Source organism: Microtus pennsylvanicus, chromosome 1, assembly GCF_037038515.1.
Source record: "Microtus pennsylvanicus isolate mMicPen1 chromosome 1, mMicPen1.hap1, whole genome shotgun sequence".
Taxonomy (NCBI): domain Eukaryota; kingdom Metazoa; phylum Chordata; class Mammalia; order Rodentia; family Cricetidae; genus Microtus; species Microtus pennsylvanicus.
This window is the reverse complement of record NC_134579.1, coordinates 141,305,346-141,328,586: the sequence shown is the minus strand read 5'-3', so window position 1 is coordinate 141,328,586 and position 23,241 is coordinate 141,305,346. Positions and strand designations below refer to the sequence as shown.

Genomic DNA, 23,241 nt, shown 5'->3' with positions numbered 1-23,241 from the left:
CTCTGCCATAGAGGACAAAAGAGCTCTACCAACAGGGACAGGGAGGTGGGAGGGGGGACAGGAACAAATCCTGGTATCTGTTGACAGGAGGTGTCCTCCCCTAATCCAGTTTCACTTTCCATGGCCAGCCTTAGTTCAAAAGTGATCAATAGAACATTCCAGATATCAGTAATTCCTAAGTTTAAAATAACTTTTATTTTAAACAGCAATTTTTAACAATGCCATACTTTATGTTCCTATATTTATTCTATTTAGTGTGCATATGCATGTATGTGTGTGATTGTGTACGTGTGTGAAGTGTGAGTGAGGAAGCCAGAGGACAACCTCAGATGTTCCTCAGCCACTATCAATCTTTTGAAAAGATATTTTACAGGCTGGAGAGATGGCTCAGGGGTTAAGAGCACTGACTACTCTTCCAAAGGACCTAGGTTCAATTCCTAGCACCCACATAGCAGCTCATAACTGTCTGTAACTATGGTTCCAGGGGACCTGGCAGCCATGGCAAACAAATATATTTTACTTTTAATTATGTGCATGTGTCTATGTGTGGGTATGTGCACATGAGTGCAGGTGACCGTGGAAGCCAGAAGAGGGCGCCATATCCCCTGGAGCTGAAGTTACAGGTGGTTGTGAGCTGCCTGATGTGGGTGCTGGGAATAGAACTCCAGTCTTCTGCAAGAGCAGTAAACACCCTTAACCATTGAGCCATCTGCCTAGCCCCAACCTTCTGGGTTTTTTTTGAAACAGGGTCTCTCACTGGTCTGAAATCTTGCCAAAGAGGCTGGACTAACTGGCCAGCAAGCCAGTCTGTTTCTGAAGCACTGGGATTTTGTTCAGCTTTTCATATGGGGATTTATGGATTGAACTCATTCTTATGCTTGCAAAATAGTTTATTGACTGAGCCATCTCCTCGGCCTTCCGTTTTACTAATGATTGTTCACTTTCCTTTCTAGTCTTTCTTTCCTTAACTTATTGAGACAGGCTTTTCACACTGTAGCCCAGGAGGGGCTTGAACTAATGGCCATCCTCCTGCCTCAGCTTCCTGAGTGCTGGGATATTAAATGTGACCCACACTTGGCTTTCTCAGTAGCTATGAATTTCATCCTGACTTGGGCTATAAAGTGAGATTCATCAGAGACACATGTGTGTAAGAGAAAAACGGTGTACAGAATGCTTGGTGATGTCTGTTTCTGGAATTCAGTGGACTCTTGGGACAAATCCCTTGTCTCAAGGGGAAGGTGTCTACTGTTTTAAAAATGTGAACTTCTGGGCAGTGTTGGTGCATGGCTTTAGTCCCAGAACTCAGGAGGTAGAAGCAGATGGATCTCTGAATTTAAGGCCAGCCTGGTCTACAGAACGAGTGCCAGGACAGCCAGGGCTACACAAAGAAACTCTGTCTCAAAAAAAAAAAAAAAAAAGTAAAATAGTGGTGGCAGTCCCCTGTAATCCCACAACTTGTGAAGTGAAGGCAGGGGGACGTGGACTTTAGGGTCATCTTCAGCTACTCAGTGTTAGTTCAAAGCCAGCCTGGGTTTGAAGTCATGAGGGTTGGCAGAAAGTGACCTTGCTCACTAAGACACCTGACTCCAGTTATTTTGTGACAGCCTCACTCTGCAATCCCCCAGCCTGGGACTCGCTTTGTAGTCCAGGCTGGCCTCAAACTCACAACCCAATCACCTCAGCATCCCGATTGCTCAGATAACCAGCACAGGTCACCATGCCAGGCCTCTGTCCTTGCCCACCCTTCCCGTTTGGACCTTAGGAAGTCTGCCAGTTTCAGCACTGCCCCAGGTCCCTTTTGCCTTCCTCCTGTGACCCCTGCTTCCCCAGGGAGCCCCCAGCTCCTCCAGGAGGGGGAAAGGATTTTTCTAGCCTTAGTTTCAGCTCCCTAGGGACTCTAGGAATTTTTCCTTAAGGGGATAAGGACCTCAACTCTAAGCAGGCACTGGGCATTGGTCCAGTGTCCAGGCTAGTGCATGGACCCCTGGCGGGGCTCTTCCAACACCAGCTAGTTGTGTCTCATCCCATGCTCTCTGTCTCTCACTCTCTCTTAGCTTCTGTCTCTTGCGTTCTCCTTGACATCAGGCTTTTCCTGAGGGTGTGTGAGGAGGCAGACAGCCAGCAGTAGTAGGAGGGGACAATGGCCTGCACCCTCCCTTCCCCTTTACCCCCTCCCCTTCCCCAGAAGAGGATCTGGTCGTAGGAAGGTATCCACGTGACAGGCAGCATTTATTTAAGAATCCAGTGTCCATGATGATGGGCTGGGGCGAGGGGCAGGGATGGGGTGGGTTGGGGACTCCAGTGTCAGACTACACAGCAGGGTATCAGGTGGGGGGCAGTGCCCAGCAAGGGAGACAGGAGGTAAAAATAGCCCCGGCCTGCCGACCCTCAGCGCCTTGTCCCAGGCCGGTCCCTGGGCTTGGCTCCAGGAGCTATTCTGGTGCCTGGGAGAGTTCCATTCCCTGGAGGAAGGCCCCCTCTCAGCCCTCCCCCACCCTCCCTTTTTCCCCTCCCTGAGGCCGCTGGCCACTGTGGGTCCCTGCCCAGCAGGCAGAGGAAGGAAGGGAGGGCCGAGACTGAAGGAGGAAGGAGGTGGAGGCGTGTGCGCAGAGCCGGTCCTCCTACGATGCCCAAAGTTCCAGATCCAGAGACAGCCTCTGGGAGGTCCTCGGCCTCAGCACTGGTGACAGAACCCATAGCTCAGCCTGAGCCCACAAAACTGGCCCTGTGCTCAGTTGCTTCCTCAATGGACACCCAGGCCATCACTCACCTCATCTCCGAATCCCCCGCCGCCACCTCTGCCTCCTCCGGAGGGCCCACCCATAAGAAGGCCTGTCTGCTCTGGACGATCTGAGCCAGAGTGGCTCAGCTCTGGTTCCCTGGCTGGCCTGGGAGAGGACAGTGGCATCATAGAAAGATCACTGCTCGAGATTGGAAGTGGGAGTGGGGTCGGGGTGGCAATGGCAGTGGGTTTGGTGGTAGGAGGGAAGGGAAGGGTTGCTGAGGTTGGAGATGGGCTAGAAGCAAGGTTAACTTTAGAAAGAGGCCTGGACAGTTATGGGCAGAAGCTGAGGATGCTATAGGTTAGAGATGAGGTAAGGTAGGACCGCGTACAGGTAAACACAGACATGGGTTGTGGGGATGTAGCTATGACGGAGAAAGACAGACCGCCACTGGAAGTGTGACTTTAAGGAGCAGGTCAGGGTGTGACTAGCATTGGTGTGGAAACAGCCCTGTGTGGGACTTTGGAAGGACAAAGTCTAGACTGGAGACAAGTTGGGCTTTGCGGCACAGGGCTCTAAGCCCAGCCTTGGGAAGTTAAAGCAAGAGGAAAGTTCAAGGCCAACCTGGACAACTCAATGTAACCTTGTCACAGAATAGCCCAAAAGGGACCCGGAGATGCGTGTAAAGAACCTGCCTAGAATCTCCAGGTGATGGCTTGGTGGTAGAGCAACTCCCTGGAACCCCCCTCTTCCGTGTGCTGGCTAGTTTTATGTCAATTTAACATAGGCTAGTTATTTGAAAGAGGGACCCTTGGCTGAGAAAATGCTTCCTAAGATCAAGTCTGTAGGGCATTTTCTTTTCTTTTGGCTTTTGAAGACAGGGTTTCTCTGTGTATCCCTGGCTGGCTTCAAACTCACAGATATCGCCTGCCTCTGCCTCCTGAGCACTGGGATGAAAAAGACTTTGCACCACCACTGTTCCGCTAGGAGTATGGCTCAGGAGCAAGGCTTTGTTTGATGTAAAGTCTGGGTCCCAGCTCCAAAACTTCAGACAGAATGAAAGACTGGAGCTAAATATAGAGGCCTGTAACTGGGGATGACAGATGGAGACAGACATGGTCTGACTAAGGAGACTACAGGGGGCTCTGGGTGGGATTCTGGGTGGTAGGCAAGGCTATCCTTGGGTTGGCGAGGGGTGAAGATAGGTGGGGGAGGGCAGGTAGCTGATGGGTTTGGGACTCCTTTTGCAGCAGAGCTGGAGGCCTTGGCTGAGGACAGGACAGGGCTATGGTTGCAGAAGGACTGGAAGCCTACAAATACTTACGGAGCCCCCTTCTCCTTTCGCCGGCAGCAGCTGGGGCGCCCCTTGCGTCTCATGCAGTAAAAAGCAGCAACCACAAGCAGTAGGAGGCCTACGCTGACGGCTACAGCCATGACAGCCACTCCAGCTTGGGCAGTCTGAGGGGCCACTGCGAGGAGACATCAAAGAGGCACTAGGCTCCCTAGATCAGGGTGCCTGTGTGTCCACCCAGTTGCTCCCCTCCTGGTTACCCACCAGAGCCAAAATGGAAGACATGGCTTCTCTTGCCATGGACGTTAGATGCCTCACAGGACACGCCCTCTCGGCTCAGGGCGCTGGTCACTTTCACCATCAGCGAGCTGCTCATCCAGCCTTTGCCCTCAAAGGGAGGCTCTGCTGGCTGTGGAGGCTTGGGTCAGGCCAGGCCCCTTGGGGGTCAAGGGCTGGGGGTGTAGGCTGAGGTGGAGTATAGGGGCTATGAAGCTTGGATCGATGAGGGTCAGGGTCCCCTGTGGAACTTGGGGTAAGCTCAGAGTGGCAAGGCATGTCCCTTACAGTATCGCCTGGCTGGCTCCAGGTGAGTTTGGGTTCTGGGTAGCCTTGGGCGGAGCAGACCAGCGTGACTTCGTCTCCTTCCATCCAGCTGTTCCCCGATATGGGCTTTATCTCATTTGGTTTTAACTCTGGTGTCCCTGCGGGTGGTGGGGAGCAGCAGAGTGAGGGGGAGGCAGACTGCCAGGGAAAGGAGAGAGACACAGGAGTGGAACAAGGAGAAAATGGAGAAGGGACTGGGGAGATGGCTCAGCAGACCAAGTGCTTGCTATACAAGTTTCAGGACCGGAGTTTGCTCCCTGGCACCCACATAAAAATGGGTACAGCAGTGCACAGTTAGGACCCCAGCACTGGGGTGGGAGGACTGCAGGGACAGGAGGACTTCTGGAGTCCCCTAAGCAGCCAATCAGTGAGCTCCAGGTCTCAAGAAGAAGGCGGAGGGGGATGGCAGGATGGCTCAGCACGCAAAAGTGCACCTTGCCAAGCCCGACAACCAGAGTTCCTTCCTTGCAATCTATGGGGTGTTCTCCCGCCACCACAAACTGTACTCCCAAAATAAATAGACACAAAAAAATACAACTGTGTGCAGCGGTGCACACCTTGTACCGCAGCACTCCAGAGGCAGAGGCAGGCGGATCTCTGTGAGTTCGAGGACAGCCTGGTGTACAAAGTGAGTTCCAGGACAGCCAGGGCTACACAGAGAAACCCTGTCTCACAACACGCGCCCCTGCACCACGCCTTCCCCCAACAAAAATTAGACAGGGATAGAGGAAGACACTCAGGCTCGACTTCTGGCATCAGGCATGCCCATACACGCACACACAGACACACACGACTAGCCACACACACCACACATGCAGACACAACAAAAGAAAGGTAACGAAAGAGAGACACTGCCCCCACATAAGGCGCCCAACAATCCAAACCTTGAACCACCAGCTGGAAACTCTGTGTCCGGCTCAGGAGGGGGACGGTGGGTGTAGAGGCCTCACATGTGTAGGTACCAGCAGAGTCAAAGGTAACAGCGTCGAGAGCCAGAGTGGGACCATGTGCGAGGGTCACAGAATCCTAGGGCAGGGACAGGAAGGAAGCCGGGGAGGACCATGAGGTTGAGAGGCTGAGGCGGAGCAGCCGAGGCCCCACAACTCCTTCCTTCTGTCACCTTGGTCCAGCGCACAGTAGGAGCAGGCAAACCTCTGGCGGAGCAGTCTACCACCGTGCCACTACTGTTCAGGAAGACGAAGAGTTCCTCGGGCACGCTCAGCTCCAGGGGATCCAGGTCTGCAGGGGAGAAACATGCTCACATTCCCCAGCCCTGTCCACTCAGCAAGGGCCTCTAGAGAGCTATCAGGGGCAGACAGCACCTTGTTGTTCTTTCTAATTCTACCCAGTATCGTAGCAACTTTACTTTCCATTCAGGCCCTGCAGTCAGCACTAGGAGAACAGCTCTGAAGAATGCACTATCTGACCTACTATCTGAGGCTTTGCAGTACTGAGGATGCCACGAGCAAGGCAAGTGCTCTACCACTGGGCCACGCCCCCAGCCCTTCACTGGGGGATTCTAGGCAGGGGCTCTACCACTGGGCCACACCCCCAGCCCCTCACTGGGGGATTCTAGGCAGGGGCTCTGCTTCATTGCTGTGCCTCCAGCTCTCTATCTCAAGCTTTTGTGTAATTAAGCTCAAATGTCTGCTCCTCTGTACCACCCTCATTCCACCTCCATACAAACTTGATGAGTTTGGACCAGCAAGAAGGCTCACTGGCTAGACTCCTGCTGACACCGGTCCTCTATACCCACATGGTGAAAGGAGATGACAAGCTCCTGTAAGCTGTCCTCTGACTTCCATGCGCACAGATGCACAAACGAATAAACGGTAAGAATAATTTCAAATGATCAGACAACTTAAAGGGCTCGAGCTGTATATAAACACAGGAGGTAGAGTGTTTGTCTAACATGGAAAAGGCCCTAGGTTCAAATGTCAACATCTCAAAAGACAATAAAATTCTGACTGGTTTTGGTGGTTCCGTACTTGTAATCCCAGCACTTGGGAAGCTAAGGCGGGAAGATCTGAGTTTCAGGCTAACCTTGGCTATCTAAGACATTGTCTACAGAAAAACTAAGATTTTTATTTGTCTGCTCTGAGAAGGTTCCCCCTACTTCCCTTTACCTGACCCGCTCCCTGTCTTTACCATCTCTCTACTAATCTTCCCTCGCTGTCTCTTTCTCCTCTCTTTTTTTGGTTTTTCAAAACAGGGTATCTCTGTGTAGCCCTGGCTGTTCTGGAAGTCACTGTGTAGAGCAGGCTGGCCTCAAACTCAGAGATTGGCCTGCCTCTGTCTCTCCAGTGCTGGGATTAATGGCATGCATTACACTGCTTGGCTTATCCCTCACTTTCTAAAAGTTGTATTTTTTTAAAATAATTTAACTTTATTTTATGTACATTGGTGTAAAGCTACAGGCAGTTGTGAGCCACCATGTTGGTGCTGGGAATTGAACCCAGGTCCTCTGGAAGAGCAGCCAGTGCTCTTAACCGTTGAGCCATCTCTCCAGCCCCTAAAAGTTGTATTTTTATTATTGTTTGTGCACGCATGCATGCGTGAGTGCTGTGGCACATGGACGGAGGTCAGATGATTCTCTCCCTCCTTCATGTGAGACCCAAACTTGGACCATTGGGCCTGGCAGCAAGCTCTTTGGCTTGCTGAGCCATCTTGCCAGCCCTATTCCTCATTTCGGTTATCTCGGTCGATCCTCTACTGAGCAGCCCAAGGAATGCTTTCAAAGAACACACTGGTCCGGCCATCTTCCTTCCTCTCTGGCTTTAAATCCTGCTATGGTTCCCCAGTGCCCTGGGCATCATGGACAAATTAGGCTAACCTACAAGAGCCTGCCTAGCCTTTGAACACTATCTGCTTAGCTACAGAGACCTTGTTTTTGGGTTTAGTTTTCTTAAAAATACGAAGTTCATTTCTAGGGCCCGTGCACCAGGTCATCTGTCTGCAGCAGAGGCTTTCGGCTCTGCAAGCTTCTCACGTCATTCTTCAGCTTCCTACCCATGTATCCCCTTCTCTCAGAGGCCTCCCTGCCCCCGCCGCTGTGGACACCCGGATCTCGGGATCTCGCTTCCAACACCAACAACTGATTCTCCCAGCTGCTGCAAGGGGGGTTGGCAGCTGTCAACCCTCAGCTGTCAGCTCTCGGTGGGAATGCCCTCAACTGCAAGGAGCCCCTCACCCAAGGTCATACCCCCTTTCCTGCACAACGCACAGACAGGTCCGATTCCATCGTGCTAACTGTAAGCAACTGTGGAGTGTCGTCGACCACCCCCTTCCCTGCCCTGCTAGACCTTGTGTAAACCACAGTTAAACTTCACGCCTGCCCATTCTTGCTACTTCTGAACACAGAGATCACAAGAGACTTTCCATAAACACTCTACCTGCAGACGTGGTAGCAGAGAACACTTCTAGGGAACTCAATTCTGTCACCGTTTTATCAGTGCTACTGCCCTAAGACACACTAACGTGATTAAAAGAGATTGGGCCAGCACTTGCCTTCTGTCTCTGTTACTGTGTGTGTGGGGGGGAGGGTGGCTGTACAGTGAGTTTAAGGCCAGTCTAGCTTCATGAGACTGTCTCAAAACAAAACACAACAACTCAACAGGTAGAGTACTTGCTGGGCAAACAAGAGGACCAGAGTCCTAGAACCCTGCCTAGAATCCCCCAGTGAGGAGCTGGGGTGTGGCTCAGTGGTAGAGCCCCTGCCTGGAATCCCCCAGTGAGGGGCTGGGGTGTGGCTCAGTGGTAGAGCCCCTGCCTAGAATCCCCCAGTGAGGGGGTGGGGACATGGCTCAGAGGTAGAACCCCTGTCTCGAAGCCCCAGATTCCACATAAAAGGTTCGGTGTAGCTGTGCATGCTTACTCTTAGGACTGAGGAAGCAAAGGCAGAAAGATCTCTGGGGCATGCTGGCTGGCCAGACAGTCTAACTTAACAGGAGAGCTCCAAGCAGATAAAGAGATCCTTCTCAGAATCTAAAGTGTCAACCCTGAGTAACGCCAGCTAAGGCCTTGACACATGCATGCACAGGAGGTGTGCACATGCATGCAGATGCGCACACTAAAGACCACTTTCTTCCTAGTGAAGTGAATGCAAAAGCTGCTTAGAAACCGGGGCCGAGCCAAGCATAATCCTGTGGAGTTAGTATGGAAGAGAGGAGCCTGCCGTGTGCTGGAGCTGTGGCCTCCACGGGGGAGGAGTCAGTTGATGGCAAAGCCTCTCAGTTCTGGGGAACACAGATGGTTAAAAGGGAATTGATCTTTCTCTATAAAGCACTGGGGAGGCACAGCAGGTTCCACACAGAGGAGAGAGACAAATGTGTGCTCTGGAACTAGGACTCTGGAAGGAGCCAGGGTGGGGACCCTGAGGGAGAGGAGCTGGTGAAGCCTCACCACACCCTGCCCTCCCTCCCTGCCAAAGCTCTCACAGGCCACATGCAGCTTTAGCATCTTGACGAGTTGTGCGTCCTCAGCGGCATCGTAGTCCTCCACTCTGCATCCATAGGTGCCACTCTGGTCCCGGTGCACCCCCTCCAGGGTCAAGTTCCCCTTGAGGTTGACGTTTAGCAGTTCCTCCTGGTTGTTCTGAGAAAGTAGATGGGACGCAAGAATTAGGAATTATTCTGAGGGCAGCTGGGGGTGGAGTCAGAGGTCACCAAGCCGATGTCATACTTGACTAGAGTCTGTTCAAGCCAAAGGTTAGGGGTCACACTGGGTGGGTATAGTCTCCAAACCATCTCAAGTCAGGGTCAGAGGAACCACCTCAAGTCAGGGTCAGAGGTCTTTTGATAGAGCCCCTGCCTAGAATCCCCCAGTGAGGGGCTGGGGTGTGGCTCAGTGATAGAGCCCCTGTCTAGAATCCCCCCACCCCTGTGAGGGCTGAGATTGTAGTTCAGTGGAAGCACAGTTATGTAACATGAGACAGGTCCTGGGTTCCATCTCCCTCATCAGCAAGAGGCTGATGAGGTTAGTATGACCCAGAATCAGGTGGGATCCAAAGGGACCACAGAGTGAATTACCTTCAGGCGGAAAAAGGAGTACTCCAGGCTGGGGCTGCCATCACCCTGGCAGAGCAGCTGGACAGCGTCACCCTCACGCACCCATCCTTCCGTGGTGGATGGACTTCCCACCCAGAATTCCACATGCTCTGTGGGATCTGTGGGAAGACAGGAAGTAAGGTCATCTGTCAAGGGGAAAGGTCAGTTCTACTTTTTTCAGAGTCAGGGTTTCTCTGGGTAGCCCTGGCTGTACTAGAACCCACTCTGTAGACCAGGTTGGCCTCTGCCTCCTGAGTGCTGGGATTAAAGGCGTGTGCCACCACAGTCCAGCTGAGATTTCTGTTTTGTGTGTGTGTGTGTGTGTGTGTGTGTGTGTGTGTGTGTGTGTGTGGTGTATATGTCCATATGTCCTATTCCTTCTGTCTGGTTTTTGAGACAGGCTCCCTCTCTGTCGCTCAGCTAGATTTCGTACTCTCTAAATTCTTATCTCAGCTTCTCCAGTGTTGAGATGACTTGAGAGGTCCAGACTCATTCTCAGAACACAGCAAAGGTCAGAGGTCTAGGTAAATTGACAGAATGCCTCAAGGGTCAGGGGTCACTGTACAATTTGAGATTTAAGACAAGATGTCATATGGGGAACCAATTCTGTGGGAGAAGGTGAGTGTCCCATGGGGTACAGGGTCCTATACTGAAGTCAGAATCAGTATGATTGTTTGGGGTGCTGAGGTCAAAGGTCAGCAGCCCATCCCCTCATTATTTCTACAAGAGGTGAAAAGGTAGGGTGAGGACACAGATTGGAATCGGGGTCTGGGAGTTGGGCCTTGCTGGGATAGGACCTTGGGTCAGGGGCCGGGAGTCATGGGGACTCACAGTGCAGCGTGAGCTGGAAGGCAGGGCTGTCCAGGTGGCCTTCCTGACCTGAGGGCAACTTGTACTGAGCAGCACAGTGGAACCTGGCATCCCGATCCTCCTTGTGGAGCCTCAGGTAGAGGGTGCTGGTCAGGGAATACAGGCCCGAGGCCTCTCGGACGGTGCGGCTGGTCATGTAACCATCTGTGAGAGAGGCAGGCAGCAGGACGAGGTGACTAACCCCTGCCACCAGCCACCACCCCAACCCCCATTCCCCTTGGCTCCTGATGGCTCACTTGTGTTCAATTCCATGGGCACTTTCAGTTGCTGCCCGTTCCGATACCATGTGATGTTAGGCACCGGGTTTCCGTTCTGGCTGCTGCAGGTGGCAATCTGGGAAAGGCATGGGCGTGGCCTGGGCTTGGTGCCAGGACTCTGAAGTCTGGTTCTCTTTTCCCCAGATCTCCCCTTGAGACATGTCCATTGGGCTTTCTCCCCAGGAGAGGAAACAGATCTCATTGACTCCAGTTCCTCCCAATAAAAAGCCCAGAGCCCAGGCCTATGAGATGGCTCAGTCAGTAAGTGTGCTTGTGGGGGAGATGGAAGACCTGCGTTAGATCCCTGGAACCGTGTAGAGGTATAGAGAGGGAAGCGGCCCTCAAAATCTGTCCTCTGATTTACGCTGTGGCACGTAATTAACAAATAATTAGTGAAATAATTAATTAAAAACCTGAAGCAGGTGTGGCGGCACACAAATGTAATTCCAGCCCTCAAGAGGCTGAGATAGAAACATCAGTTTGGCACTAGCCTGGGCTACATAATGAATTCCAGGCCAGCCTGAGCCTCATGAGACCCCATTTCACACAACCCTAAGCCACAGCTAGGGTAAGCCTAGCACTTGAATCAATTGTAGAGGCTCGGGGAGCAGAAGTGTCCTAACCACACAGCAGGTTTGAGATCATACTGGGCTATGAGACAGTGTTGCAAATAAAACAAAACCAAGAAAAAACAAACCGCTACAATGACACATGCCTAGGACCTCAGTCCTTGGAAGGTATGAGTGTCGACACAGAAAGCTTCAGGATAGCCTGTGCTACATAAAGTCGCCCTCCCAAACAAAAACAAAAAGCAAACAAGGAAAATACCCAAGGAGTACCTGCCTGGCGTGCTCAAAGAAAGCCATGAGTTCAATCTCCCATATCACAAAACAAAGCAATAACAAAGAAGGTCTTGGGTCTCTTCACCCACTGCTCAACTCCAGGACACATTACCTCCTGGGCAGACTCGTCCAACACAGACAGCGTTCCTTTGTTGGGAAACACCTCCGTAGGCTCGGGGGTTGCTGTTGGGGAGATGGTCAAGTCAGGAGGACCTTCTCTGACCCTCCCCCACCCCCAATCCACCCTCGCTCCTCAGGATAGTGTTAGGGACACTCACTAAACACACGGACTCTTGAGGTGGCCTCTGAGGTTCCCATTGGCCCAGCCTTCACCACGCACACGTAGTCCCGCTCATCGCCCACTTGGGTATCATTTATCACCAGTCCCCCGCGGGAGTCTAGAGCATATGCGGGATTGCGACCCCGAGAGTTGTGGATTGTGGACCGGAGCTCTGAGCCCTGTGGCTCCCCAGAAGCTAGAAGGTGTCGGGACCCAGAAGCATCAACCTGGGGGTATGAACAGGGGTAGTCTTAGCTTGGATTGTGAGCCCTCCCTTACTACTGAATCCCTCTAAGATTTTTTTTTTCCTCTGGGCCTAAGGGGAGAACCTGGTGGCTTCCACATACTAAGCAATCACTACCACTGAGTCACACCCCAGCCCCTCACTGGGGGATTCTAGGCAGGTGTAGATCTAGGCAAGTGTTTGACTGTAAATGGAAATGTGGCTTTTGAAAGCTCCATGTGGGGTCTTCTGGACACGCCAGGGGATCCCGTGTAGGAAGAGTTGATGGGTACTGATGTGACCAGGCCACTGGATCCTCCTCTGCCTCCTTCCCACATCATCCCCACATCATCCCCAGCTCCCAGCACAGAGCACTCACAAGGAACCATTCCAGCACATAATGTTCGGGGTGCTCCTGTAGTATGCAGTTCAGGGTGATCTGATGTCCTTGCGACACGTCCACCAGCGGGGGTACAGACACATGCACCTCAGCCTGGGTGCCTGCAGGATGGGTGTGGCGTCAAATGTCTACCCAGTGCTACTAACAGGGAGAGCACTCCAGACCGAGCCTCCTATCTCAGACTGGAAAAAACTAGCCCACATGTCCTCCCTTAGACACAGAGGTCCAGACCCTTGCCTCCTCTCTCAGACAGGAGGCCAGGCTCCCACCTTCTCCCTCAAATGCAGCTACTCTCTCCCTCCTTGGTCCTCCTCACGTCTGGGACCCATCAGTGTCTCTGTATAACTTGGGAGTTATGTGAACCAGGCTCAAATTCACAGAGATCTACAGATGCCTCTGCCTCCTGACTGCTCAGATTAAAATCCTGTGCTACCAGACCAGGCTCTCAACTTGTAAGGGTTAAGGTCAAGCCTTCTTCAGCGCTCTAAGCTAAAGTCTTGCTTCTCCTAGTATAGCAGACATCCCCTCAAGGAAGGGTCAGGCCTGTCTCTCCTTTTGGCCTCTAGCACCCAGGGCAGGACCTGGCCTGAGGCTGAAGAACAGGTCTTTCTCCATCTTTGTTTTCCATTTCTTGATCCCATCCTGTTTTCTCCAGTAGCTCCTGGGGGCCCTTCTGCTCTCTGATGTGTGGGGGGCTGGGGTGCAGGCTGCAGCTGGGCCAGGAGCTGGATGGGTGTGTGGGAGTGGCAAGGGGGGACAGGGCTGGGCAGGTTTCAGGAATGTGGGAGGGCCAGGCTGGCTGAGACCTGCCCGGCTTGGCGCCAGAGCCCCCTACCTGCCCCCTGACAACACCCCCCACCCATCTCTTTACAAGAGAAGTTTGAAAAGAGTAAGGTGAGTCACCTGGGCAGGGAGTGAGCCTGGGTCCTGAGGCAGAAAGGGCTGGAGTTTAGACTCCCAGCAGCCTGAGGCATTGGAGGCTGGATGTTGGAAACATTAACCTCAGGGTCCTAGGGACCTGGAAGCTTGAGTCTTAGACTCCTATCAGGGTCTGGTGGGTAGCATAGTTCTTGCTGGGAATCTACCCCCTGGGACGGCATTTTGGCATCATTCCTTCCCCGCCCAGCTTGGCCTAGGCCTACTCCTTGGTTCCTAACTATATACCACGCTTGTGCCAGGAGCCTGGGTTCCCAGGCACCCACCTCTGGCCCCAACTTGTCCCAGGAGACCGTTGTGGGGCCAGACTGGTACCCAGGGCTGGATGTGAGCTGCAAACAGCCAACAAGCAGATAGATATGTCCTCCCTTATCCCTTTCCACCCTGTTCCCAGTGTTCCCGAGCCCCTCTGTTCCTCCTCCCTTCTCACCACGTGCAGGTGTGTGGATTTATCAGGGGCTCCAGGAAAGGGGCCCTTTCAGTCGGAAACACTGTTCCACGTTCTCTGCCAGGCTCGGTACTCCCGGCCCTTTCTGAGAGAGGTGGGTCCTTTAGAGAAAGCCTAGACTCTGAATTGAGTGGAAACCTCACACTGTAGGAAGTGCTTTAGCCGCGGGGTCCCCAGTTTCCCCGAGGAAGCTCAAACTTAATCACTTAGAGAACAGCTCTGGGATGTTGCTCTTTAGTGTGCTAGCAGAAGCTACTTTGACTAAGCAGGAAGGCGGGGAGGGGGGGCGGTGCTGGACTCGAGTCTGAGGGACCAGGGAGAACAGAGCCCAGATTCCAGGTACCCAAGGTTATTAGGGGTCGAGGGCTTAGATTCCAGAGTTCCCAGAGAGACGGGAAGGGGCAGCTGGCTCAGGTTGTGTCTGCTCCAGAGCTGGGGTATCCTCAACTCTCGGATCGGGGACATCCCAAGGCCTCCCCGCCTTCCTCCATGGTAGGGAATCCCTAGATTGTACTCCTTGGGGAGATGGAAGATTGTTCCCCTTGTCTTCCCGGGGACCCCGGGGGCCAGCCCCACAAAACCCAACACCAGCTTTCAGCTCTGCCCTCAGTCCCAATTCATACCTGAGTGGCCCGCCAGGAGGAGGGCGAGCCACAGCAGCCCTGCGCGGGCGTCTGGGGGCTCCATGTTCCCTGCGGTGGTGGCGGTGACTGAGCCGGGGTGAGGCTCTCGGCAGCGGTGAGGCTGGCAGCGGAGGCCACGCCCCGGGACACGCCCCCACCCCCCCACATCCCCAGGCTGGGCGCAAGGCCAAGACCTCCCACTGCCCAGAGAGGACCTCCCACCCGCGCGCGCAAGGACCCATCCGCACCGCCTGCACCGCCTCGCGCGCGCGCCGCTTTGATCCAACCCACGCCCGTGGCTGTCCTCCGTGGCCTGGGGCCTGACCGACCGACCAGGCTAGCTGCTGCCCAGAGCTGGGATCTGAGGGACACCACGAGGACCCTCATTCCCTTCCTTCTTGGCCTCCTTCAGGGGCCTTGATACTCATTTCCACGATGGCAGCCCTACCTCCCGGCTGCAGGTGGATCTTTTTCCTAGTTTGTTTTCTTTTTGGAGACAGGTGTCACAATGTAGCTCTGGCTAGCCTGGAACTCGTAGCAATCCTTCTGCCTCAGTTTCCCAAGTGCTGGGATTACAAGGGTGCCCACCGCCTCTGATTTGTGAATTGTCGGAGTTTACCAGCGGTTTCTGGTACAATTAGTTTCCTGTGTTGGCCTCCTTCTGTAGTCTCTCCTGCATGACTGGCTTTTCCCAGGGTGCTCTACGATGCCCTCCCCTTAGAGCCACCTTGCTGGGAATCGTCTCTCCTCTGACTGAGCAGTGGCCTGGAACTGGTCGGGTCAATCTTCTCTTTAATGGGTTTTCAATTCCTAGGTCCTCTTAGGCCTCTTTGGTGATGGGGTGGGCATGGGGAGCCCCTCCTTCTGCTCTGCTCTCCCTGACTCCCTCACATCCCCCCATCCAGGGAATCCAAGGAATGTCACCCCCCTTCTTCCTTCTCTCCCCGCCATTCCCTCCCCACCTTGGGGGGAGGGGAGGAGACGTGGGTTGGCTCGGGGCAGGTGAGTGGAGGAGGGAGAAGGAGCTCAGGCCACTGGGGCCACTGGACGGAAGAGAGGGTCACAGGTCAAAGCCTAGGGTCACAGACTACTCTACTCCAGGGTCCTCACAAGCCAAATCAGCCCGGAACAAAATCCCAGGAATGCTGGGTGGGGGCTGGGAAGGAGCGTTCTGCCTCTGTTCAGCCTGGAGAAGCTAGCCAAGGATACTGGTAGGGATGGGGTGGGAGGTGTCACTGGACATGCTGAGAGACAGTTCTCCCCCAGTCTCTGGCCAGCCTAAGGGACGTCAGCGGTGAGCTTAGGGGGCCCCTGGAGCCAAGGTTTACCCATCAGCCTCAGATGAAAGGCTATAAGTGCTGGCTCTACTCTGCTAAAGGCTGTTTGAGCATTCCTGTCACATAGGACAGTAATTGTGAAACCAGAAAAAGTGACCTTTGCTTGGGGCTGCTCTTTGTCTCCTCTTCATGAAGTCCCCCTTCAACCCTCCCCTTACAAATCTCTGGATCCCCTGTCAGCCCCCCACACTCTGGGAGGCGTCTATCCTCCATTCTCCTCCACCTGACGCCCAGCCATCCTGAAGGCTGAGGCTGCCCTGCCTCCCATCATGCCCCACAGCAGGCGGGAAAGGGTTGTAACATGGGTCACAGGAGAACACTCTCCACAGCTAATTGGGCTTAGTGGCCCATTTTAACAGCCCTCACTCCGAAGAGGCTGAAGAGGCTGAAGCAGGAAGATCAGGAGTTCAAGGCCAGCCGTGCCTCACAGGAACAGAAACAGGACCAAGGAATGGTGTGCTGGGCTGGTAGAAAACTTGTTTAGCTTTCCTGAAACCTGGGGCTCCATCCCTGGCACCCAGTCTACCTGGCACACACCGACTATCCCTGCACTTGAGAGGTGGAGGCAGGAGGATCAAAAGTTTATTTGTCCTTGCTACGTTGAGTTTTAAGATAGCTGGGCATGGTGGCACATGCCTTTAATCCCAGTACTCTGGAGGCAGAGGCAGGAAAGTCTGGGTTCCAGACCAGCCTGGTAGGTGTACATATCAAGTTCCAGGACAGCTAAGACTTCATAGAAAGACCTGTCTCAAATAAATAAACAAATAAAATAAAACAAAAAGAGTTTGAGGACACCCTGTGCTACACAAGGTCCTATCTCAAAAACAAAAACAAGCTGGGTGGTGGTGGCACATGCCTTTAAACACAGCATTTGGGAGACAGAGGCAGATGGATCTCTGTAAGGTAGAGACCAGCTTGGTCTACAGAGTGAGCTCCAGGACAGGCTCCAAAAGCTACAGAGAAACCCTGTCTCAAAAAAACAAAAAAATGGGGCTGGAGAGATGGCTCAGCAGTTAAGAGCATTGCCTGCTCTTCCAAAGGTCCTGAGTTCAATTCCCACCGCTCGGCGCACCTATTGCTCTTGCAGAGGGCTCAGCTCAGGTTCTGGTACCATGTCCAGTCAGGCTCACAGCAGCCTGTAACTCCATTTCCAGGGGGATTTCATGCCTTCTCTGGCTTCCAAGAGCACCAGGCAAACACGAGATGAACATAGGTACATGTAGGCAAAGATTTGGACATATAAAATAAAATAAAGCCGGGCGGTAGTGGCGCATGCCTTTAATCCCAGCACTCAGGAGACTGAGGCAGGGGGATCTCTGTGAGTTCGAGGCCAGCCTGGTCTACAAGAACGAGTTCCAGGACAAGCCTCAAAGCTACAGAGAAATCTTGTCTTGAAAAACCAAATAAATAAATAAACAATAAATAAAATGAACCTTTAAAAATAAATATTAAAAAACTAAATAAAAATAAATCTTTAAAAACAACTCAAACCGGCTGGACGATGGTGGCGCACGCCTTTAATCCCAGCACTTGGGAGGCAGAGGCAGGCGGATCTCTGTGAGTTTGAGACCAGCCTGGTCTACAGAGCTAGTTCCAGGACAGGCTCCAAAGCCACAGAGAAACCCTGTCTCAAAAAACCAAAAAAAAAAAAAAAAAAAAAACCCCAAGAAAAAAACAACTCAAACCAGAGTAGCCACCATAGGATGCCATCCACACTTCTAGATGGCATTTTCACACAGTGCCCAAGTGTTTTGTAGGACCCTCTTCCACACTGGCACATCAGCTGCCTCTTTCTTGTTCTGTCTCCGCCCTGTGTACCTGATTAACTGGGTCTGGACCCTGATGGGAGCCTAGCATCAACCACCTCCTTTGCAACCATGAGAAGTCAGCAGGCCAGGTGCTGGGTGAAGAAGTGCCACATGGCGAGAGCAGAAGAAAGGCATCAGCCCTGGACTTGTAGAAACTCGTATCACAATGTCACCTCCCATTGTCCCTACAATTAGGTCCTACTCAACAGCTAGAAGAATCCTGCGGGGATGTGAGTCAGCTCAGGCCACTGTTCTGTTAGAAGCCGCCCACGGCTCCATCTTGCTGAAAGTAAAAGCCATCATTCTCTCTGTGGTTTGTGAGGTCCTAGATCTGACCTTTTCCCTCCCTGGCCCCATCTGCCATTCACTCTCCCTCTCAAGCCGTATTTTTATCACATTGGTCTCTCTGCTGACGCGCTAGCCCATCAATCCCAGGACCTTTGCCCTTCCTGCCCCCATTGCCAGGGCATCTTTTCACGGAGTGCCTTCCTCCTTGCTTGCTTCTCATCCCTCCTGTGACTTGCCTCATTAGAGGACTTCAGGTCCCAGTCCCCAGCCGCCCCATGTTTCCCTTCTCCATCACCTTTATCGCGGTGGGATAAATTCTGTCTGCCACAGAACCTGTGCCCCAAGAAGCAGTAACTCCGCAAGGGTCATACTGTATCTCTAGTGCCTAGGACAGTGCCCTGACTTTAGACAAAGAAATACTGTGTACTGAATAAAGTCATGTTCTGACTCCGTCCTCTTGACTTGTGTGTGTGTGCAGATGGACAGTCACGTGTCTCTAACAATGGACATCCGTTCAGATAAAGGCGTTGCTAGGCAATTGTGCCCTCATGTGAGTTTCACAAAGCAGCTCCACAAGAGAAATCACACGTAGGACATCATCAGTTGATACGATCTTACAGTCCTCTGTTGCACACGGGCTCTTGTGTGACTCATGACTATCTCACTGTCCCTTAAATAAAGTGCAGAGAAACGGCCAATTAGCTGTGTGTATCTCTCCATAGGCTTTATAATAATTATTAATGATTCACGTGTATATGTGTATGTCTGCATGTGCATGTAGCTGCTTTCAGAGGCCAGAAGAGGGCGCTGGAGCTCCCAGAGCTGGGGCTACACATATCTTGAGACACTCCACGCACATGCTGGGAACTGAACTTTGGTTTTCTGAAAGAGCAACAGGTGTCTTAACCACCAAACCATTGTCTTAGTCACTGTTCTATTGCTGTGAGAGAGACCACGAACAAGACAGCTCTCATAAAAGGAATTATTAAATCAGGGGCTTCTCACAGTTTCAGAGGTTTAGTCCATTATCATTACAGTGTGGAGCAGGGTGGCACAAACAATGCTGGAACAGTTGCTGAGAGCTCTATCCGGATCCTCAGGCTGAGAAAAAGAGGCATACTGGATATGGCAAGGGCTCTCGACACCTCAAAGCCCACCTGCAGCGACACACTTCCTCCATCAAGGCCACACCTCCTAATCCTTCTCAAGCAGTTTCACTCCCTAGTAACTAAGCATTCAAATACATGAGCCTATGAGGGCTACTGTCTTTCAAGTCACCGCAGCCAAGTGGTGTACTTCACTATGTAAGTCTCCTGAGAGCTGAGTCACAAGTTGGCACACATGCTCCTTACTAGAATATATTGCTGTTTGGTTGGAGATGCGATCTTGCATAGCCAAGGCTGGATTAGAACTTGCTATGAAGCCAAGAATGGACCATAAATTTCTGATTTTCCTTCCATCTCTTCCAAAATGCTAGGTTACAGATGCTGCTCCGCCTGGGTCTGGCTGTGTTTTAATTAATCTTTCTTTTCCTTTCTTTCTTCCTTCCTTCCTTCCTTCCTTCCTTCCTTTCTTTCTTTCTTTCTTTCTTTCTTTCTTTCTTTCTTTCTTTCTTTCTTTCTTTTTGTGGAACTTACTCTGTAGACCATGCAGGCTTTGAACTCAGAAATCCATCTGCCTCTGTCTCCCGAGTGCTGGGATTAAAAGCTGGTGCCACTACTATGCCAGCTTAGTTAATCTTTCATCATCAACATCGTCATCGTCATCATCATCATTGTCATCATTTTGAGACGATCTTACTGTATCACTTTGTCTGGCCAGGAACTCACGCTGTAGACCAGGCTGGGATGAACTCACTGAGATCTGCCTGCCTCTCGGTATGGGATTAAAGGCATGTGCTACCACACCAGGCTATTATTATTATTGTTGTTGTTCTGTGTGTATGTGTGTGTGCGTGTGTCAAACGTGGTAGTCACTTTGAGGCTGATCGTGAGTGTTGGTTCTCCCCTTCCACCTTGTTTGAGACATTCTTTATCACCGTGTTCACTAGGCAAGCTGGCCTGCACGCTTCAGCAGACCCTTCCATCTCCTCTTTCACACACACACACACACACACACACACACACACACACACACGCTTCCTGTCTGGCTTCAGTAGGGTTCTGGGGATGTGAACTCAGGACTTCAGGCTTGTATGCCAAAGGTTGTATCCACAGAATGATCCCCTCACCTTCGGTGACCAGGATGGTTTTGAACTCCTCCTCCTCCTCCTCCTCCTCCTCCTCCTTCTTCTCTCTCTCTCTCTCTCTCTCTCTCTCTCTCTCTTTAAATTTTTTTGTTTGTTTTTTTGGAGACAGGGTTTCTCTGTGTAGCCCTGGCTGTCCTGAGTTCAAGGCCAGCCTGATATACAAAATATGTTCCAGGACAGGCAGGGCTACAAAGAGAAACTCTGTCTTGAAAAACCAAAATAGGGCTGGAGAGATGGCTCAGTGGTTAAGAGCACTGCCTGCTCTTCCAAAGGTCCTGAGTTCAATTCCCAGCAACCACATGGTGGCTCACAACCATCTGTAATGAGGTCTGGTGTCCTCTTCTGGCCTGCAGACATACACACAGACAGAATATTGTATACATAATAAATAAATAAACATTTAAAAAAAAAAGAAAAACCAAAATAAATAAATAATTTTTTTTTGCTTACTTTTATTTTATGTGCACATATGTATATGTACCAGGTGTGTGTGCACATATGTATATGCACCAGGTGTGTGTGCGCACATATGTATATGCACCAGGTGTGTGTGCACATATGTATATGCACCAGGTGTGTGTGCGCACATATGTATATGTACCAGGTGTGTGTGCGCACATATGTATATGCACCAGGTGTGTGTGCGCACATATGTATATGCACCAGGTGTGTGTGCGCACATATGTATATGCACCAGGTGTGTGTGCGCACATATGTATATGCACCAGGTGTGTGTGCGCACATATGTATATGTACCAGGTGTGTGTGCACACATATGTATATGCACCAGGTGTGTGTGCGCACATATGTATATGTACCAGGTGTGTGTGCACATATGTATATGCACCAGGTGTGTGTGTGTGCACATGGCAGCAGGAAGAGGGTGAGGGTGCCCCTGGAATTAGAGTCATTGAACGCTGTAAACTACCACATGGGTTCTGGAAACTGAACCTGGGTCCTCCGCCAGTGCTGTAAGCATTCTCTCTGGCTCCTGGCCATGAGCTCTGTCGAGCCTCCTTTCTCAGCCTCTCATGCACTGGGGCTACAGACGGGGCCAGAAGCTTCTGCTCATTCTCTCTCCACTTTCCACACACAGCACAGCGGTTCACAGCTCACAGAACATGGGCCCATGGCGTGTTTGGAAGGATGGTTATTCTGCCTGATGCCAGACTTGGGGCTGGAGAGCAGCTGCTGATGTTCTTTGTTGTGTGAGTTCACTTTGGGCTGAATGTGGAGAGTTGCATGTGTGAGGATCTCTCAGAAAGCTGCGCTGGTGGGGGCAATGTGTAAATATAAAAACCAAGGGCAGGGCTGGAGAGATGGCTCAGAGGTTATGAGCACTGGATGCTCTTCCAGAGGACCTGAGTTCAATTCCCAGCAACCATATGGTGACTCATAACCACCTATGATGAGATCTGGTGCCCTCTTCTGGTGTGCAGGCACATACATGCAGACAGAACATCATATACATAATAAATAAATAAATCTCAAACAAACAAAAAACCAAGGGCAGGCTGGGCTCATAATTGTAGTCATAGCATGGGAGAGTATAGGAGAAGGGAGTCAAGATTGGTCTGGGCAGTGTGTGTGTGTGTGTGTGTGTGTGTGTGTGTGTGTGGTGTGTGTGTGTGAATGGCAAGTGTATGGGGTGGGTGTGTATGGTAAGTGTGTGTGTGGTATGTATGTGTGGGGAGTGTGTGTATGGTGAATGTGGTATGTGTGGTGATGTGTGTAAATGTATGTATATGGTATGTGTGTGTCTGTGTGCAGTATTACCATACATGTAAAGACAGAGGATAGAGGACCAGCAAAACTTCAAATCCAGCCTGGTTTAAATAGTTCTAGGCCCGCAAAGGGGAGTACATGGTAAGACTCTGTTTCAAGCAACAACAAACAAAGACATAAGAAACACAGGTTTCAGACTGGCTGTGGAGGCCCAAAAATGTGAGCCTATTTCTACCTCATTTGAAGGTCAGAGAATTTGAGTTTGCTCAATTGTTACAACGGTCAGGGCTACACATCCTGAATCAGGATATGGTTACTTGGTCTTTTGACATTAAGATGGCTTATACAGTTAGGTCCACTCCACCCTGACCAAAGGTCAGGAAATTCAAGCGTACTTCTGCTTGTTCTTTTGAAACAGGAGGTTTGACCTTGGGAGTGGCTGCCTTCAGGATGCTTGGTCTAGGGTGGGATCACTGCCTAAACAACAGAATGCTAATGACTTGATGTCTCAAAGTGTTGGAGCAGGTTAACTGTTCTAGTTGCTCTTCATTTCACGTTAAAGCAGTCTTTTGCCTTTTTCCCTGTGGTATTGGGGTGTAAAAGTGTCAGGAAAAGGAAAGGCAGAGGATTTCAGTATTCATTGGAACTCCCTCCTGGTACTATTCTGTTTTTCTGTTTTATTATTTTCACATGTGTCTTTGTATTCTTTACTAATATTTCTAAATCCCCCACCCCTACCCTGACAAGAGCTGTCTTTGTTGAGACTGGTCCCTGACAGCTGGCCTGGGTCAGAGTAAGACAAAACAAACAGGGCCAGGGAGATAGCTCAGGTGATAAAGTGCTTGCTACACAAGCATAAGGCCCTGAGATCAAATCCCCAGGACCTACTCACATAAAAGCTGGGCTGGTAGCATGTATTTGTGGGGCAGTGTTGTGTGTGTGATGCTATTCCTGGGGAAATAAGTGAAAATGTCTAGTCATCCCGGACAGAGGGCCAATGACAGAAAAGTGAACAAATGAGTGTACTGGGGTCACTTAACAGGAGCAGGGATGACTTGAAAGCACCCTGGCATGGATGCTGAACCCTGGAGCATACTGCACAGCCTGCATGTAGTTCAACAGGTCGGGAATCTCCTCTTTTTAGCACTACTTACTGATTGTATAACCTTGGGAACTGAGGCATCTGTGCAGCTGGTCAGTTTCAGGGACTTCCTGAGACTTGTGAATTGCCTTCTTCCTGAGTCTTGCAGGTAGACATGATGCTGACTACATCTTGACCAGAGGCAATAGGAAG

General features: G+C 51.5%; 1 protein-coding gene across 1 annotated transcript; it reads right to left on the bottom strand.

Annotated features, from left to right (window-relative positions):
* Nucleotides 1-2,210: 2,210 nt before the first annotated feature.
* Nucleotides 2,211-14,658, bottom strand: Bcam (basal cell adhesion molecule (Lutheran blood group)). The gene is made up of 15 exons (XM_075989593.1): nt 14,542-14,658; nt 12,514-12,635; nt 11,910-12,138; nt 11,744-11,814; nt 10,769-10,865; nt 10,494-10,676; nt 9,645-9,781; nt 9,054-9,210; nt 5,738-5,856; nt 5,502-5,643; nt 4,579-4,715; nt 4,279-4,423; nt 4,048-4,192; nt 2,771-2,888; nt 2,211-2,680 (listed from the first exon to the last, which is right to left on the bottom strand). Exons 1-15 carry the CDS (start codon nt 14,603-14,605, stop codon nt 2,675-2,677), a joined length of 1,872 nt encoding a protein of 623 aa, XP_075845708.1. The 5' UTR covers nt 14,606-14,658; the 3' UTR covers nt 2,211-2,674.
* Nucleotides 14,659-23,241: the final 8,583 nt, after the last annotated feature.